The 18874-nt window shown below is 35.3% G+C and overlaps 2 protein-coding genes across 2 annotated transcripts; both read right to left on the reverse strand.

Annotated features, from left to right (window-relative positions):
• Positions 1-5068: 5068 nt before the first annotated feature.
• LOC109183733 (probable xyloglucan endotransglucosylase/hydrolase protein B) lies at positions 5069-6645 on the reverse strand. Its single transcript, XM_019333792.1, has 4 exons — positions 6407-6645; positions 6136-6236; positions 5617-5810; positions 5069-5517 (listed from the first exon to the last, which is right to left on the reverse strand). Exons 1-4 carry the CDS (start codon positions 6609-6611, stop codon positions 5121-5123), a joined length of 897 nt encoding a protein of 298 aa, XP_019189337.1. The 5' UTR covers positions 6612-6645; the 3' UTR covers positions 5069-5120.
• A 7954-nt stretch (positions 6646-14599) lies between these two features.
• Positions 14600-18751, reverse strand: LOC109183735 (glycine--tRNA ligase, mitochondrial 1-like). The gene is made up of 9 exons (XM_019333797.1): positions 18254-18751; positions 17667-18049; positions 17419-17536; positions 17028-17222; positions 16706-16930; positions 16314-16373; positions 16144-16224; positions 15291-15696; positions 14600-15060 (listed from the first exon to the last, which is right to left on the reverse strand). The coding sequence occupies exons 1-9, from the start codon at positions 18725-18727 to the stop codon at positions 14831-14833; spliced, it is 2172 nt and encodes a 723-aa protein (XP_019189342.1). The 5' UTR covers positions 18728-18751; the 3' UTR covers positions 14600-14830.
• Between the last annotated feature and the right edge of the window lie 123 nt (positions 18752-18874).

An 18874-nucleotide genomic window follows, 5' to 3' on the forward strand; every position in this document is an offset into this window, starting at 1 on the left:
TTTGTTATTTTTCAATTGCAACCGGTTTAATTGGTTTAAAAGTTTACTAAAAATCGGTTGAAGAATATGGTTACTAAAAATCAGAGGTTACCTACCTAAAGTTCTAAACCAATTAAACCAGTTGAAACCGAAAAAATAATAAAAGAAAAATATGAAGAGACAAAAATGATCTTACTAAAAATAGAGAAAGTCATGAGAAGGACTAAAAGTGTCCAAAAAACAATAGTCGGATATAAAATGACAAAAAAATAATCTAGGACTAAATTTAAAATTGTCACCAAAAATAAGGGACGTGAAATTAACTCTTAATTTTTTCTTCTATATATCCACCTTCTCAATAACTAATAAAACTTCATTTGTTTGACAACCGCTAGTTGAAAAGCTATTAACTAATATATTATCTAATTGAAATTAAAATATTTTGATAAAATTAATTATTGAATTAGTCGATAAGTATGAAAAAACATTTAAAAAAAAAAAAGATAAACTAATCTTGATCTCTTCTATCAAATATTATCTACTAAATCAGTAAGTTAAGTCTGTGCGAGCATGTATTATATTTACTAGCTTAATTAATTAGTTGATTGTAAAATATGTTATTAATGCCGGCCAGCCCTTTTGTGATCATTACTGCATTTAATTTATTTCATTTTTCTTAAGGAGTAATTTAAAGTTTATAAACAAATTAAAAATGTAGAAATTAAAGTACGTGCACTTATATTCCTTTCTTGCAATGCAACAGGACGCTAGTTTACTTTTAATTTGTTACTTCATTCTATATCCTTCTGCGAGCATGCTTTACTATTTTATTTTAAAATAAAATTAAATTATATATTCCTTTCTTGCATGCATTGCATTACTATAGTACATAATACGACTTATTTTATTACAATTTTTTTTTTTGAAAATTAATAATTTTAAAAACTTTGAATTTGTATTAATATTTAAAAATAATAATTTATATATCTCTTGAAGAGAGTAATTATGGAACCAAAAAAAAAAAAATCTTCTAGGTCATAGGAAAAATGGACAATGTTACTTTTGAAAGTGGTCCATAAGTAAGGAAAGCTGCCCTAGGAACCTGCATGTAGGGAATGTGGCTCCTGGGCCCACAACAAGGAAGGCGGTCGAGGGAGGCATCAGACCTCAAGTAAAAAAAAAATAGAGATGAAAAAATAAAGTCATACATATCCACATGTAGGGAAAGTGGACCAAGGAGTTTGCAAGCAGGGGGAGGCGGCTCAAAGGAAGGCTTCCCCAAGGAGCCTACAAGCATGGAAGGCAGCTCATCGACCTGCATGTAGTGAAGGTGGCCAGAAATAATCTTTTGTGAGCCCGCAAGCAAGGAAGATGATGACCCAAAGAGGCACAGAGCCTCAATTAAAAAATAAAAGTTGTACAAACTTGCATGCTAAGAAGGCCGCCCAAGGAGTTTGCAAGTAGAGAAGACAACTCAATAAGCTCGCACAAATGGAGGGCGATAAAAAAATCTCTTTAGTTTTCTTGTGGGGAACGTGCAAGAACTAAATCGTCCTAACAAACCGATGAAGGGAATGCAACAAGGACCAAGCTATTCAAAAGAAATGAGAACCTCTTAGCCCAAAAGAGGTCAAGGTGTGTATGTAGAAGTTTGGGGATGTCTATATTTTCTTTGTTTGTCAAAAACAACCAAAGAAAGTGAGGGACTCGTGATAGGCCCAATGGCACATTAGATTAGCAAGGTATTGCCCAAGAAGAATGAAGGAGGGGAGTGTTTGTGAACTTGAATGTAAGGAAGCCCAAAAAGATGGGGTATGAAGGTGGAGCAAAAAGGGAGGAGTTGCAAAAAGGTATGAGAAGTCAAACACAAGACTTGTAGCATAACTACACAAATAACTACATCCAACAAGCTACCTTAACCCTTTGTGTAAATAGCTTGGAGCAAAAAGGGAGGAATTGCAAAACGGTATGTCCTTACCCCTTTAAGATCATAAATTGAATCCTTGTTCACTCACCTAGTCTAGCTATAGTAGCTAGTGGTCTCTTGTCCACACCTCCAACCCATATGATATTATTTGTAGCTTATTAATAGATTTATATTATTATTTATTTATTTATTTAATTTCTCGAGCCACCTTTTTGGATCAATATCTCTGGCTATTGTATATACTTACTCTTTTGGGTTTAGCACACCGAACAATAATATTACTATTTTTCTACTTCCAATTTTATATATCCGTACCTGGTTTATGATGGACTCGGGTCCCGAAAACCATTAACTTATTTTATTACAATTTTTTTAAAATTAATTATTATAAGTAATTTGAATTTTTATTAATATTTAAAATAATAATTTATATATCTCTTGATACAATATGGGTAGTGTAAGAAGGAGCAAGAAAGAGAGTAATTATGGAATAGAAAAAATTCTTTTAAGTGGTGAGAAAAAAAGACCAAGTTATTTTTGAAAGTGGGTTGAAATTTTATAAATGCAGAGAAAATAAATGTGAATCCAAAGTTAGTTTAGGCATTAAAAGGAGTAAACTTTGGAGGGCTTAGTAAGAAGGAGCATATATGCATGAGTCCAATCCATTGGCCGGGCAGGATCTAAGTCAGACGTTATGCCATGGAACCGTGATGGTGAACACGGTTCCAACGGTGTTAGTACACCGTTATCTTTTTTTTTTTTTTCTTTAATTAATTGCGTGACTTTTCTTCTTTATTTTCACATTTTGCGGTTTCACTTTAATTTGAGGTGAACAAAGATTTCGGACATTCATAAATTATGAATTCATGCCTGCACATTCACTTTGGAACCATGCCTACACATTTCCGTTCGAAATCACGGACATTCATAAATTATGAATCCATGCCTGCACATTCACTTTGGAACCATGCCTACACATTCACTTTGGAGCCATGCCTACACATTCACTTTGGAACCATGAGATTATGAATTTTCTGTTATAAGATTATGAATTTTCTGTTATGAGATTATGAATTTTCAGTTATGAGATTATGAATTTTCTGTTATGCGATTATGAATTTTCTGTTATGAGATTATGAATTTTCATTACATTCATAATTTCGGACATTCATAAATTATGAATTCATGCCTGCACATTCACTTTGGAACCATGCCTACATATTCCCGTCCGAAATCACGGACATTCATAAATTATGAATCCATGCCTGCACATTCACTTTGGAACCATGCCTACACATTCACTTTGGAACCATGAGATTATGAATTTTCTGTTATAAGATTATGAATTTTCTGTTATGAGATTATGAATTTTCAGTTGTGAGATTATGAATTTTCTGTTATGCGATTATGAATTTTCTGTTATTAGATTATGAATTTTCATAAAATTCATAATCTCATAACAGAAAATTCATAATTTGATCAAACGGCGCTGTTAACTCCACATCCGCGATTTTTTTTTTTTTTTTGCCTAAAACGACGTCGTTTTGCCTTGTGTTCACCATTCTCGGTGAACACGATTCCATGGCATAATTTGCGGATCTAAGTTGAGTGTCACAGCAAGCTAAACAGCCATAAATTACAAGGAAGTCCGTATGGGCAGCTCAACTGGTTATATGGGTAAAATTTGTGATGAATAATTTACAAGAAAAATGTTATTTTCCCATCTGTATTTTCTCTCCAAACATTTACTCCTTATGTGACTTTATTTATTGGATGTCAATGAATTAACTGATTCTATTACCAATTAAAAAATAAATTTAAAAGATAATTTCACATCGAGAGGAAAGTTATTAAGAGAAACAAAAGAGGGATTTATAGCATTGCTCAATTTATAATATTATATTATACATAGAAGGAATACCTAAGAAATGGAATTGAATTGAAGATATCTATAAAGAGAAACGTATGTAATGTATGTAAGGGGATCCCCAATAGGGATTCTTTCCCTAATTTTGGAACAATAAAATCTCCACGTTTAATTTTTTAACTAATGGGAAGCAAAAAAAACACACCACATTTTTCTCCTGCAAAAAAAAAAAAATAAAAAAATTGTCAAAATTTTTTTAAAAAAAAAAAAAAGAAGAAGAAAAGAAGGGTGAGACGCGCAGGTGTGTCTCACCCTTCAGCCTGGCGGGCGCGTGTGTTCCCAAGGTGTTTCAGAGTGGCCGCCAACTGGCGGCCACTCTGAAATTAATGATTTTGGATTGGCAACGGCCTTCTGGCCGTTGCCAATTAATTTATTTTTATTTTTTTTTTGGTTATAATTTTTATTATTAATAATATGATTTTTGCTATAATTATGATTTTTACATATAATTTTTTCAATTAATAATTATGATTTTATTTGCTATAAATAACACATCTTTCACAATTTTTAACACTTTTTATTTACCCTTTCAAAAAAAAAAAAAATTTATTTGCAATTTTTACGTATGCTAATTTACATATTATTTTTACGTATCATTTATGTTTATCTCTAAAATTATAAATTTATAAATGAAATAAATAAAGAAATAATTAAAATATGGAGATAAAATGGTGGGTCCACAAAAAGTTGTTAAAAAACTGAAAACTAATGGGAAGAAGAGATTTTGTGATTGAGTGAGATAGTGGATGATGAGGTGAATGTTGGGGCCCACAAAAAATAGGGGTAAAATCTCCAACTATTGAGGATGCCCTTAATAAAGAGCTGCGTAGATTGAAAGTATGGGAACTTTCTCCAATCGCCCGTGAACAAAATAAAGCTGCAGATTGTCTAGTTTTTGCAAGGAATTTTCCAAAAGGCATGCATATTTTAGTTGAGCCCCCTGAGTTGCTTCTGGGTATTTTAGAGGATGATAATGCTGGGCTGCCTACTTGGCGTTATTCTTGTAACACATTCTAATATTTTTTGGGGTGTCCCCCTTCCAAGTGAAGAAAAAAAAAACGATGTTAGTGCAATATGAACACAATTACAGTATTATTACATGATGATATCTTCACATACAACAGTGATCTGTATGTATATATGTATGTCCTAGTAGCATAGCACATTAATTAACACTAAAAAATAATAGTGATCAACAACGTAACAGGCAACAGTAGTAGGTAGGAGCTAGCTGAGGTATGTGTAGTATAATATATTGTATTCATGCATATGATTTTATTATTATTATTATATGTCTCGGTTCCTCCTGCACTCTGGTGGCACGGTGGGATAGCGGAGTCGATCGGTGCAGTAATTGTAGACTGTGTATCGGTTACGAACCCAGCGCACACGCCGCCACTCGAAGCGAGTAAGGTCTTGGAAATCCTTTTGGTTCCACCAGTAGTGTTGTTGGCCACACAATTTGTGGTCAGTAAGCTGGCAGCCGTCGATATTGAAGCCCTTGTAGGCAGCTACGAAGGGTGCTTTGGACCAGTCCGTCTTCTCTAACCCGCCCCTGGTGGCCCAATCATCCGCATTCCACAGGCTCGAGTATATCTTCATAGGTTGATTGAAAGGGAATTTCACTCCCAAACGTTGTTTGTTGTTCTTGAACACCCTGATTGGTATGTTGTCCACATAAAATCTATATATATCATATCCCATCCATCCATCAGTTATCAGTAATCTATTATTATATTAATTAAGGTAATTTAAGTAGCTATCTAGCTAGCTATTAACTTACACAATCTGATGCATATTCCACAAGACGGAGTAGGTGTGAAAGTCCTGGGTGGGGTCAAACCACAGATAAATCCTCTGCTCTTTGTCACCCTGCCCGCCCGTGTATACATTAGTTTGTAATATGTAGGGCTTCCCAGTTCTGTTCCCCAGGAACTCAAAATCTATTTCGTCGTGCTCATTGCTCTGAGAAGACAGCTGCCATGCGCCATGCACCATGCACGCACCCATATATATATATATAAATATACACGTTAATTAGCAGAGCTACTTAATTATATTAATTGTGCTCCATCTACGCCGTACTAGCTAGCCAGCCTAGATCAGATCTATTAGGATGAGCTATATATAACTTTTGACATTATTCTAATGAGTGGTATCAAAGCTTGAGTCAACAATTAATGATAGTTGGTAAAGGTCAAATTCAACATCTAGTAGTGAACTATACTTTTTAATTTGCGTACTACTTACTATATATATATATATACACATACACGTATGTACACCAAATAACGGAACTTACATAGAATGCCGTGACAGTGCCGGCAGAATCACCGGGAACCATCTTTATTTGCATAGCAAAGTGACCAAATAAGTAGGACCCCTTGGACTCAAACCCAGTGCCTACACACACATATGTATGCAACGATCAAATCATTTAATTTTTTAAAACAAAAAAAATAAAAATAAAAATAAAAATGAATTAGTAGTACAAGCTTAGCTAGCTAGGAGCAAAGTAATGTAATGCAATTAGCTAAGCTAGCTTATAGCTATATTTACATACACACACATACCAGTACGGTTGTCAAGGTAGAGGTGGATTTCAGAATCAGAGTTGAAGTACTTGATATGATCCAAGGCCCAGGTAGGCACATAGTTTCTGGCGAATGGCTCATTCATTGCCTTCCTTGGGGGTGCCCCCATCCCCATGCCTGCGCTCATCATCATCATCATCATCATCATTATGTAATGAAGAAAACAAGAAGAAGCGGATGCCATCTTTAATTGAATTGTCGTCTTACTAATTAGCTAATTTGAGATACTAATTAATATAAAGCTAATATATATGCAAATATTTGCCGCAAGATCGAATTGAAGGTGAGATGTGGGCGGAGCTAGCTAGCTTAGCTTAAACCTGCATATATGCAATAATTACTGGCACTCCCTTAATTAGCTTTATATACATAGGATTTGGAAGGATCATATCATATATAATATCCTATCCTAGCTAGCTATTAATCGTATAGTATTATATCGCCAATTAAGCTGGCCGGCCTGGCAGACAACAGAAACCATATTAAAAGTACTACTTTAATTTTAATTAAGGCCTAATTAATTAAGGTAGCACACTTTCCTAAATCCCATCTCTCCGCATTTTCCTAAATGGGGAACCAGCTGTGCCGCACGTGCACAAAGGAATTGAAATCGGATACATATATGCAGCGAAATTAATGCTAAAGTCATGAGTTGAATTACAATTAATGTTGCTAATTAAGCTAGGATTTAATTCCACAGCTAGCTAGCGGCAGTAGCAAATAACTACTATATTTTTAAGAGTAAATATCCAAAATGTCCCTCGACTATAACTAAATTCACAAATTGGTCCTCAACTTTTAATTTCAACCAATTAAGTCCTTAACTTTGCAATTTTGACACAATTTGGTCCTCCATCTATTTGACCGTTTGTTGACCGTGATCAACAATCTCCAAAAGAACCTTCAGCTCTCGTCGGAGCACATAGAGGCCTCCAGGATAACGTTGCACCGGTTCGGAAACACGTCATCTTCTTTGCTCTAGTACGAACTCAACTACGTTGAATCCAAAGGGGGATGAAGAAAGGCGATCGGATTTGGTAGATTACTTTCGGCAGTGGATTCGAATGTAACAGTGCGGTCTGGAAATTCAACCGAAACCTTAAAAAACTGATGATGGACCATGAAATTACATATACATCCTCAAAAATCACAGTCAACAAACGGTCAAATAGACAGAGGACCAAATTGTGTTAAAATTACAAAGTTAAGGACTTAATTGGTTAAAATTGAAAGTCGAGGACCAATTTGTGAATTTAGCTATAGTCGAGGGACCATTTGGGTATTTACTCTATTTTTAATTTTGATTTACAAGAAATCCCGTAACTACTACTCAAAAGTATACTCTAGATAAAATGGGTAAAGGACCATGTAAGCCAATATTGAAAATAGTTGATAGGCTTAACCTAAGAAAATCAATGAATAACTCTCATATATGCTTCCACTACTGGAAATTATGAAATTTCCGACCACCTGAAAGTGATCTTAAATCAAATTGATACCAAAAAGTGGTCGGAAATAGCAACAAAGGTTTTTCCGGATACCAAAAGTGATCGGAACAAGGCTTTCGACTTGATTTAAGATCACTTTCAGGTGGTCGGAAATTCCATAATTTCTAGTAGTGTTCATGCAGATTAGTGATTACAAAATCAATTGTCTAATTAACTTGACTGAAATTGTCCCATCTCGTATACTTTAAACCTCACATGAGTAAAACTTAATTGATCCACCATAATTTGTATTGTATTGTTGTCTCCAGCCATGCATGTATAACATTAGCTACTACGCACTCATTTATTAAGTAATACAAAGAGCCAACTAAGAAACATTAAAGGTGATAATGATTTGCCAGCAGTAATCATCAGCTAGCTTGGTTCTTGGGAGTAATAAATTAATAAGCTTGCATGCATGCATATGCTCAACTAGTATATTATATGTCCACTTAGACAGTAAACAATATTTCAGAGAGGAGATCAAGATTCAAAACTCGACAATAATAGTATGGGAATTGAATTATATTCAAAATAGACAGGTCTCTTGTATGCACCAGTATTTGGCCTTGTTTGCTAAATCGAATTATCATAATTTATCTCCTCCTATATGCTCTGTCAGGCCTGGGCAACCTAGGGAGAAGAACTAGTATATTATGCACTATAATTGTACTTCTTTAATGAGTTACGTTGATTGGAGTGCAGTATAGATGGGATCGGGGCAGTAGAAATACAACCAGCTGAAGCTGGTTGCAGTTCGTGCTGAGGCGGGCTTTAATTGATTGCCTGCATCATATAATAATTTCTTTTTAAAGAACTTTAGTTTTTAATAACTTTGATTTTAAATATTTTATTATTTTCAAATTCATTTTAATATATAACAGTAGTACAATTTCATTTCAACCTCATTTCTAAACTCGATCTCTGACAAATTTAATATTATATTTGATAAACATATTTTTTTTCTCCTTTTCTTATTTTCTATGTTATTAATATATATTGTTGAGACTGTTATAAATATATTATTATGTGGACATTATTATAGATTATATAACAGTTGTAACAATTTTTTATTTATGTCTCCATTATGTCTTCGTATATTATATATAGATGTGTTATGGTTGTATGTAACACATAGAGATGAATAGATATGAGATTCCCCTTTTTCTCTCTATTCTATTTTTCCCTTATAACACGTTATCAGCCTTTGCTCTACATCCTAAACGTTAGGCCACAATCCGGCGATCTCCGCGAAAACTCCCAAGATGGTCGGATGACCAAAATCCGGTGGTCGGAATGGTAGGTTCGTGTCTATGGATGTGCGACGCCAATCTAGCATACTGTATTGGAAAATCTATCCTCTGTATACTGCATCTTCGGTTTCCTTCCCGCAACGGCTGCGGCGAGAGGCGGCAGATGGCAATCGGAGCGATCGATTCCCCCGCGTGATCCTCGTTCTTTCCACTCTAGAACCGGCCAGCGATCAAGACGAGGGCAGGTTGGTTTTCGCGGACGAAGATCGAGGGTGGCTGGTTTTGCAGGCCAAGTGCTTCGGATCGATCACGCACCAGGTGGCGACCGGCGATCTACAATCGACGTAGGCTGGAGATTCGTGGCGGCTGGCAACCTGCATCCGTTGGAAGCGGTTTGACGGCGATGCACCAGAGTCGCGATCTGCCGGTGGCTTAATCATGGGGACTCGGTTTTTGGGTGGCCAGGAATGAAGTGTCGCTTCCATTAGCGAGACGTGGTGGCCGGCGGAGCCTGTCCGCGGTCGAAGCTGGTGGACGTACTAGGACTGCTCTGTGGCAGTGGAAGGTTGATTAGTCCAAGAGATGAGTTCTGAAAGTCAAAAGTTGTGAGGTTTGTGACTCTTCTCTTAACCCACTGAAAATTCTCAAGTTATGGATATAAATTCTGAAAAGTTATCTGGTAGTGATTCTAATTTTGAGTACTGCCCTACTTGATTTCACATCTTTTGCATTATGACCTACGACATTGAAATATGTCTTTATTATCCATTCAAAATTTGTGAGGGTTTTCCCACTTTCATTGATAGTCAAACACTGAGGTTTTGATCATGAATTGTGATCAATTTGGCATTTTGATGAAATGGTTGAAAGAATCTCACAGTGGCTTCCTTTCATCATATTGACAATATATCAGTGTGCATCTTGTTGTGGTTGCTTATATGGATATCACGAAACAAAGCTTTAAACAAATATAAATTGATCAAGCATCATCACCACAGGGAGAGTATGGTTTTGGTTTATGTTCCACATAATAGACACAGATGGTTCAAGTCTCTTCTATTATCTCTCTAAGATTATGATTTTTACACTAGTTTGTGATTCCACTCTAAGGCTGCTGCGTAAATGTTAGAGAGCATAACATAAGTTGTTGGTTCAGTTGGTTCTAACTCAATCAACATTTAAGCTATTTGTTATGTTTTCCTGAAAATCTGATTGACACAGCTTGAAAATTAAATTCGTGAAAAATACTTGTTGAACTCCTTTTGGCCTGAGTTTTTTTCTGGAGAACCTAGACTTGTGATATTTGATGTCTGTAAAAATATTTCGTTAAAAATATGCTTTGATTTTTCCAGAAAAATTGTAATGTTTTGGCAGTGTGCTGCCAATTAATTTTCTGCCTGGCGCAATGTTGGGAAATTTTTTGGAAAAAATATTTCCAGACCTTTGATTTACATGAAATTTTTTATGAACATTCTAGACTTGTTGAATTACATATCTGCAATTTTATTTTATTTTTTTGCAAAAACGTGTTACCGCTTTTCCCCAGAAAATTCTGCAATCTGGGTCAAAGTTCCTGAAATTTGCTATCAATTTTAGTATCTTGAATTATTTGAGCATCTTGAGAAGTTGATTATTTGAGAATATACACATATATTTGCATGCTGATAGAAATACTCACATTGCATCAGACTTGGTATTTGAATGCCTAATTGGTTTTTGGGATAGCAAATTATGATGTTGGCAACACAGTTTCATTTGTTCATAATGTGCTCAGAATTTGAGAACTTCTATTTGTTCAAATTTGCTTTGTAGCTATGTGAACCATAAAACAAAGAGGATTTGTTGTTTTCTCTTGATGATAACAAATATTTGCTATAGGCCATGAATGCTACAACGTGAAGCAAACTTTTAAGACAAATATTTTTAAAGGCATAGTATTATTTGAGCTTTAAACCATAAATCAGTGAGATAGTTCTGTTAAGGTGCACCTGCCGTTGCTAAACCTTAAGCTTGCATGTGATTAAATGCTACTATGACCTGTTAAATTTATTTGCATAAAATTTGTTAGGCTTACTGTTGCTCGGGCATTGTACAATGCTCTTGGCTTTGCTCAAGCAAAAATTTTAACAATGATATGGAGCGGGATTATATTATGAGAGTTGTGGCTACTCTTTCACCAGAAGTGAAAATTCGACAAGATTTTTTTTGAATGTTTGGTGTCTAATTTCATCAACATACTACGAGATGTTAGCTCCATGCATGCAGGTCATATTTTTGCTCATATTATTTATGACATTTTTTTCGGAAAGCAAATTAAGCATTTTGGAGGAAATATTTTTTTTGGGGACCTTCAAAATTGAAAAATCAATATGTTGATCCACTACATATCACATACGCTAGTACATGATGCATTTCCTTATCTGCGTTCAATTTTTTTTAATATGCAACCCTTCTAGCTATATCTCATCATGTGAAATCAACAGTGATATTGATTGCATTATAAGATATTTTCTCGGCATTAGGGGGAGATTTGAAATTTATAATTAATTAAATGCCGAGAAATTGATAAAAATCTTCAAACCCATATACTAGCCTTATAGAACCAGAAGTTCAGTCATGGAACAAATTATCTGCTAGAAATCTCAATGAGTGATTAAGTCCATAGAAAATATTTTAAGAGTTGAAATCCCCAACTAGGACTAAAAATCTCTACCATTATGCCAGAAGCATATATTGATTTAAGAATTTACAAAACTAGATCTAGTATAGAAATTTCGTCACTCCAGAAATATAGAAATTTTATCCTGAAGATATTCGTCTAGAAGGCGAAAACCCCCAGTAAAATTGTAGGTGCACCAAATAACTAAAATACTGGGGAAGCGGAACAACCAAATCCAAATACTCTTGGGAAATGCCATATATTTGGTTACAAAATTGCCATGTGTATAAAAAATATTTACAAAGCTGTTACAGTTGTCGACAACATATTTTGCCTCTATTGCTCATAAAATCTGGATCCAGAAATGAAAATAGTAGTATAACGCCTGCAGCGTGCTAACTGTTTTCATAGAAAATAGCAATTAAGGCATACAAATCAGAATTCGCTAATAAAGAGCGAGTGGAGGGTTTTCGCAGAGACCCAATTATAATCATGGCTTTATATTCCGCTATTCAATAAAACTAGCAGTAAATAAATTAGATATGTAGCTAACAGTTATAGTTATCACATATTTATATGGGTAACTTGTTACTTATATTTAAAATCTTTGATGGATTTTCTCAAAATGTGATGAATGAAAATCACAAAATAAGAAGTATAAAAGTTAGTAAGTTACTAACTATGATCTTTCTTATAGTCAATAAATTGACTAAAGGCATTTCCCCCAGAACAAAGTATGAAAATATATTATCATAAACATGCCTAGTAATGTTATATGTGATTGGGAAACTCAAATATAGTTTCCTCTTGAAAATATCCTAAATATATACTCTAGTTTATCTTGAAAAATCCCTAATGGATTTATAATTCCCGAAATGAGGATTTATTTAAGTGTCATTATTTACTTTTTAGAGAGTTGCGAATGGGGTTATTATCCTCATATAGAAGGAATAATATGTACCATTATGTGCTCAATAAAGAGTTGATAATGGACTTATTTATTATCTCAGTCAATATTTGTGGTGTAAACATCAATGAAATATATAAAAAGTTTAATGATGTTAAGTTATGAGATGAGATAACGAATAGCAAATCAAGGTACAAATACTCGTATTGATGCTTTTTGGCATGAAGTCATCATACTTGTTACAGATAAAAACGTATATAGTTTTTCATGATATAAAATACCTTGATCCACATGAACTCCAGAAGAGTGATAAAATATTTGTTCAGAAGGTTTGCTCTAGTGACAAGTTAGCAAATGTATACCTACAAATATTCATAAGATTGATATGTGTAAGTAAAGAAAAATTATTATATTTAGGGGAGCAACAAAATATAAACTATAAATTAAATAATTTTATTAGTCCAGATGATCATAAGAAAATATGATGACAATCCTGAAGATTGTACCATATCCCTTCTCTGCACCATTTAGAAACAATGATTTTACAGGCAATATAGAATTTGAAGATTGTTATCTTCAGGGGGAGACAGGAAGTACATTCACTCGAGTCAATCCTGTAGATTGGTCAATCATGTAAGATTGGGTCTTAAAAGGACTAATAGTTATACTTTTTTTTGCAGCATATACATATCATGTAATCTTTTCCTCACTAGGTTTTTCCCAATGGGTTTTCTAGTGTGGTTTTTAACGAGGCATGAGTATGATATAGTAATGACAATGGGGAAAAGTTGCAAAATAATTGGTTAATAAATGAACAAACTTCAAAATCCTGAAGATTATGCAGATTATGCCTTGAAGGCTTATAGTTGTACTCTTTTTCCCTTAACTAAGTTTTTCCCACAGGGTTTTCTTGAGTTAAGGTTTTTAATGAGGCAACCAATACAATATATGATTTCTACATATATCATGTACTCTTTTCTTCAACTAGGTTTTTTCCCACGTGGTTTTCCTAGTGAAGTTTTTAATGAGGCGTGAATATATTTTCTACTATACTCTTTTCTTGTCTAGGTTTTTCCCACAGGGTTTTCCTAGCAAGTCTTTAACGAGGCAAGGTCATGGACAAATAATGTCCAAGGGGAAGTGTTATAAATATATTATTATGTGGACATTATTATAGATTATATAACAGTTGTAACAATTTTTTATTTATGTCTCCATTATGTCTTCCGTTATATTTGTATATTATATATAGATGTGTTATGGTTGTATGTAACACATAGAGATGAATGGATATGAGATTCCCCTTTTTCTCTCTATTCTATTTTTCCCTTATAACAGAGACGTATTAATCCCAACCCAACATTTCATGTTATGATCCAATTAAGGTTTGGGTTATCTATTCCAGTCTAGTAACGTAGAAGAAGCACGACAGTCCAGCGCGACGGTTAAGAAAGCAAGCAACGAGGAACTGGAATTTAAGCTACCCAAATTGAAACGCCATCACCACGAAGAGCCTGTCCAGGGACGAAGGAGGGGGAAGGGATAGCCAACAGGTTTTTTCTTCTTTTTATTTAAAAATTATTCAATAATTTTTTAAAAAATATAATTTGATAACCACCACATCATCCAATTACTTGGTCAACAAGACACTTTTGAATTGAATGATCTAATTGCAATTTGGTATATAATTCAATAGCCTATTTAAATCGTATTTCTAAAAAAATACCATCACATTTTTTCTTTCATTTATTTGATGGTTGTAAATTGTAATTCATTCCTAGTTCCCTAATTCTTAACAGATTCATATTTTGATCCGAACCATGCATATATATGTGTAAGTTAGTTGCATCTAGTAACAATTATATCTAAACCTTTAAGAACAAATAATTTCATACCAAAACTTTATGTTTTGTGATAATTATATCAAATGGTTTGATAATGAAGTTGTAACATTCCAGACTTGTGTAAACATTTCTTAATCAACAATATCCGTTAAAAAGAGGAAAAAGTAATCCAGATGAAAGACCATATACCCCCCTGTAACAGTTATCCTCCAAAGTGCGGCTGCAGGCGCAATTGGTGAGATAACGAACTCGCTCACTCTGCGGACCCTGAAGAATGAATGGGATAAATTTGCAGAATATCTGCCCACGTTTTCTGTCCATCGCTCACCTCCTTCACAACTGATGCCACCTTCTCTGCACTAACACGAATCTGATCTTTGCTATCCCTCTCTCTCACCGTCACTGACGATGTTGAATCAACCGTGATAGCAAATGGCACACCTAGTTCATCTGTTCTCGCATACCTCTTCCCTATTGAAGTACCTACACAATATCAACTTAAATTACAACTAAGCCTGGCATGCTGGTTGGATACATATGCAACTGCTCAAAATTGTCTATAGAAACACAATATAATCCAGGGAGCACACCACTTGGATTTTACTCCATAAGCTACTAAACACGTAGTAGAAGCAGCCCCATGCACATAGTTTATTTTATCATCAATATATAAATTCTATAAAACAGCAACACATTCAAGGCTTGAAGCACACCTGTGATGTCAATCTTATGTGAGATTCCAGAAGCAGTGAGGGATTTGGAGATAAACTTGGCAACTTCTTCATACTGTTCATTCTGAACCAGTGGGAAAACAGTACACTTGATGGGTGCAACAAGGGGTGGGAAGCGGAATACATTTAGCTGCTCATCTCCAGCTTTACTAGGCCTTGTATAGAATGAGTGCTCATAAAGACAATATATGATCCGCCCAATTCCAAAAGAGGGTTCAATGACAGAAGGTGTGAACACTCTCTGGTGTTCTTTCTTCTTTTCTTTTGAAATAGACACCATATTTCTCTTAATTGTGACACTTCTCCCAAGAGTGCATATCTGGAACTCCACCTCTCCTTTGGATTCCAAATCAGCCTTCATCTTCATAGCAACCTCTTCATTCATAGCCTATTATAAAGAAAAATACAGCAAGCAAACCCATTCAGCTTCAATCTTCTATTTTCCTTTTTTATTCAAATAGAAATACAGACTACTTTTCTTAACAAGGGCATCTAACCCTCTCTACTGATTTTTGATTGAGGGATTGACTCGTGGTTAAGAAAGGGCAGTTCTACTTACATAGTGAATAGCACCAACAATACCATTTAGGCTACCATGGTTGAAATATCAATGATGTCCTAAATACCATCCTAGGAGGTGGTCGAAAAAGTTAAGATGTTCATATCCATTTAGGACAGATTTTTTTAGCACAAAATTTGAAGAAATCTCTTTCTATGGAACTTGGGGACCTATGGACCAGTAGAATTGAATGTTCTAAGTCAAGCTGCTCTACTTAGATGAGATCTATACATGTATATATGTCTTGTAAAAAGGAGGAAGAACTTTGATGAGTACCTCCAAAGCTTCAGCAACCATCTTTTGGTTCCCTTTGAACGCTAAGCCAAGCTCCTTCTTTACTGGAGTTATAACAAGTTTCTAGCATTGCATAGCATTACAAAGAGATTAGAAGCCCTGCAACATAATTACAAAGAAAAAATGACTAATTAAATGGAAGCATTCGCTACCTCCACTTCTCTAGGCTCTGAAAATTTTTCCTGAGCTACAAGAGGTGCACCGCTTTTTTCCTGATAGACAACAGTGAGCATAATAGTGTGAATACACAAATCCTTCTATATCAGACTAAGAGTAATCGTTTTTGAAGTGTAAGATATTGCAACTCATTCTTCCAAAATGTAAACTGTACTAGAGTAAACTAGGCAACGACCTAAAACGCATCATAAAATTTTTAAGGTTCATGTCAATAGTGCAAACAGAAATTTCAACTTCTAGAATGCATGAATATCTTGGAAGTAATGAAAACAATGATTTAAGAATCTAAAAAGCATTACAAGGACTACAATAAAAATAAGATGCTGTTGAAGATACAGCACACCAAGTGATGGGGATAAAATCTTACAGAATGAGCACGCAAATCATATGCAGATCTATCAGCTATACCAACACACTCTATCCAACCATAAGAACACTCAATTTCAGCATCCCAGCAATCTTCAGCATAGTGGGCCATCTCATTTTCAAGGTGTTGCCTGAATCTCAAACGATCTTTATCTATTCCAAGTAGTGTTAAGAAAAGGAAGACTCTCCCAACAAAGTATCCAAGTGTTTCATTATTGACAGTTCCCTGGCAAAAATGTTGTACTAGAAAATGTTGAAATCAATGTAGCATAATATATAAATAGGAAGAAGATCACTCGTAAAGCAGTATAAAAGAAACTCACTCTAGAAACTGCTTCACCCAGCCGAAATTTTTTTGCAGATTGCCCAGATACTTGTTCTTTTCTAGGAAGCATTAGAAACTCTAAATTTGCAACCTCAGAGAACTTTGGGTGGGATTTGTTCTGAGGATCAACAAAATGCTCAATTTCTGCTAGAGTGAACTCACGGACCCTGAGAAGACCTTGGCGCGGTGATATCTGGAAATGTTGATTAATAAGTTACAAATTCTGTTTCTTTTTACAGTTTTCACAAATGCAGTGCATATTTAAGCATCTCAAGCACCGGTTAGAACTAGATAGTAAAATTCATAATAAAACTACATCCACATCAGAAACATATAGCGCAAAGGTGCATGTTATAAAATCCTAAATTTGATGCTTAAAAATTTAATACCTCATTTCTAAAAGCCTGACCAATTTGAGCAGCTGCAAAAGGAAGCTTGTTCCCATTGTAATAATATAAATCTTTGAAATTCACAAATATCCCTTGTGCTGTTTCAGGACGCATAAAGCTGCATCACATCAAAATTTAAAATTAAAAAAAAAAAAAAAAAATCACCATAATGTTACAAATCACAAAAGCCACTCGCAATCAGCATCAATAACAGTCATAGATATCCAAGCAAGACAACTAATACTGACCCAGGGCTCAAGCCAGAAGGACCAATTGAAGTCTGAAACATTAGATTGAATGGGTAAGGATCAGAAAGAGGGTTCTTGGTATCGGGTGCAGTGATACCATATTCCTTGATTTTTGCACCAAGTTGATCAGCAGATAGATTATCCAAGACAGCAAGCACATGTTTCAATTCAGCAGCCTTTTCTGAAGATATAGTCAAGTCCTTCTCAATCTTCTCGTTGCAATAATCCTTGAGCAAATGATCAGCTCGATAACATGTTCCAGTCTTCACATCCTTAACCATAAGATCTGTAAATTTCTCAACATGACCTGATGCCCTTAAGACAGCCTCAGGTGTCACACATGGACAGTCAATTTCAAGCATGTTCTCCTCCAAAACAAAGTGCTGAAATGGGACAGGGAAAGCAAAATACTATCACATACTGGATATTATTATTATTATGCATATAAAACAGATGAACATGCATGCAAATTCCAATTGAAACTTTTGAAATAGCATCAGCAGTCTGATTGCGAATACTGTAGTCCGTAGATTACAAAGTTGCTCTATACATTTATTAGGCAAGTTAAAACTGAAAAGCAAACAAACCTGACGCCAAAAAGCGAGGACATTGGCCTTAATAGAACAGCCAGGTGGACCGTAGTCATAAAGACCGGTCACGCCGCCGTATATCTTGAAAGAGGGGATGTAGAACAAGCGGCGCTCGAGAGTGTTGGCGACGGCCTGACGGTATGCATCCCTGCCGGCAGCACCTGCGAGGGAAGATTTGAGCTGGCTCTCGATCGACGCCTTCTCGAGCTTCAATGCGTTCAAGGCTTGAACGGCGGCATCGATGTCAGGCTTGGAAGCGCCTGACGCCTTCAATTGACGGACTGCCTTTCCTTGGAGTTCGACACTGGAGTGTTTTTCTGCGAGAGCTTTGCGAAGCGAGTCTTCGTCGGCGGCGGCGGGTTGCATAGTGATCGAAGGAGAATGGAGGAGGCGGCGAGTGGAGATGGCGCAGTAGGGACGGCAGAGCAGAAACTGGGAGCGGCTGATGAGAGCATGAAATGAATAACGCATGCGAAAATCGAAATCAAAAAACAGTAGCACTTGCCACTTGCCACTAGCAGAGTAAAGTAGTAGGGTTCTAGCGTAACATTTTGAATAAAATCAAAATATATACATTGCCACTTAACCCCTCCCCTTATTTTCTTTACACTTCACTCC

Source organism: Ipomoea nil, unplaced genomic scaffold (genome assembly GCF_001879475.1).
Source record: "Ipomoea nil cultivar Tokyo-kokei standard unplaced genomic scaffold, Asagao_1.1 scaffold1161, whole genome shotgun sequence".
NCBI lineage: Eukaryota > Viridiplantae > Streptophyta > Magnoliopsida > Solanales > Convolvulaceae > Ipomoea > Ipomoea nil.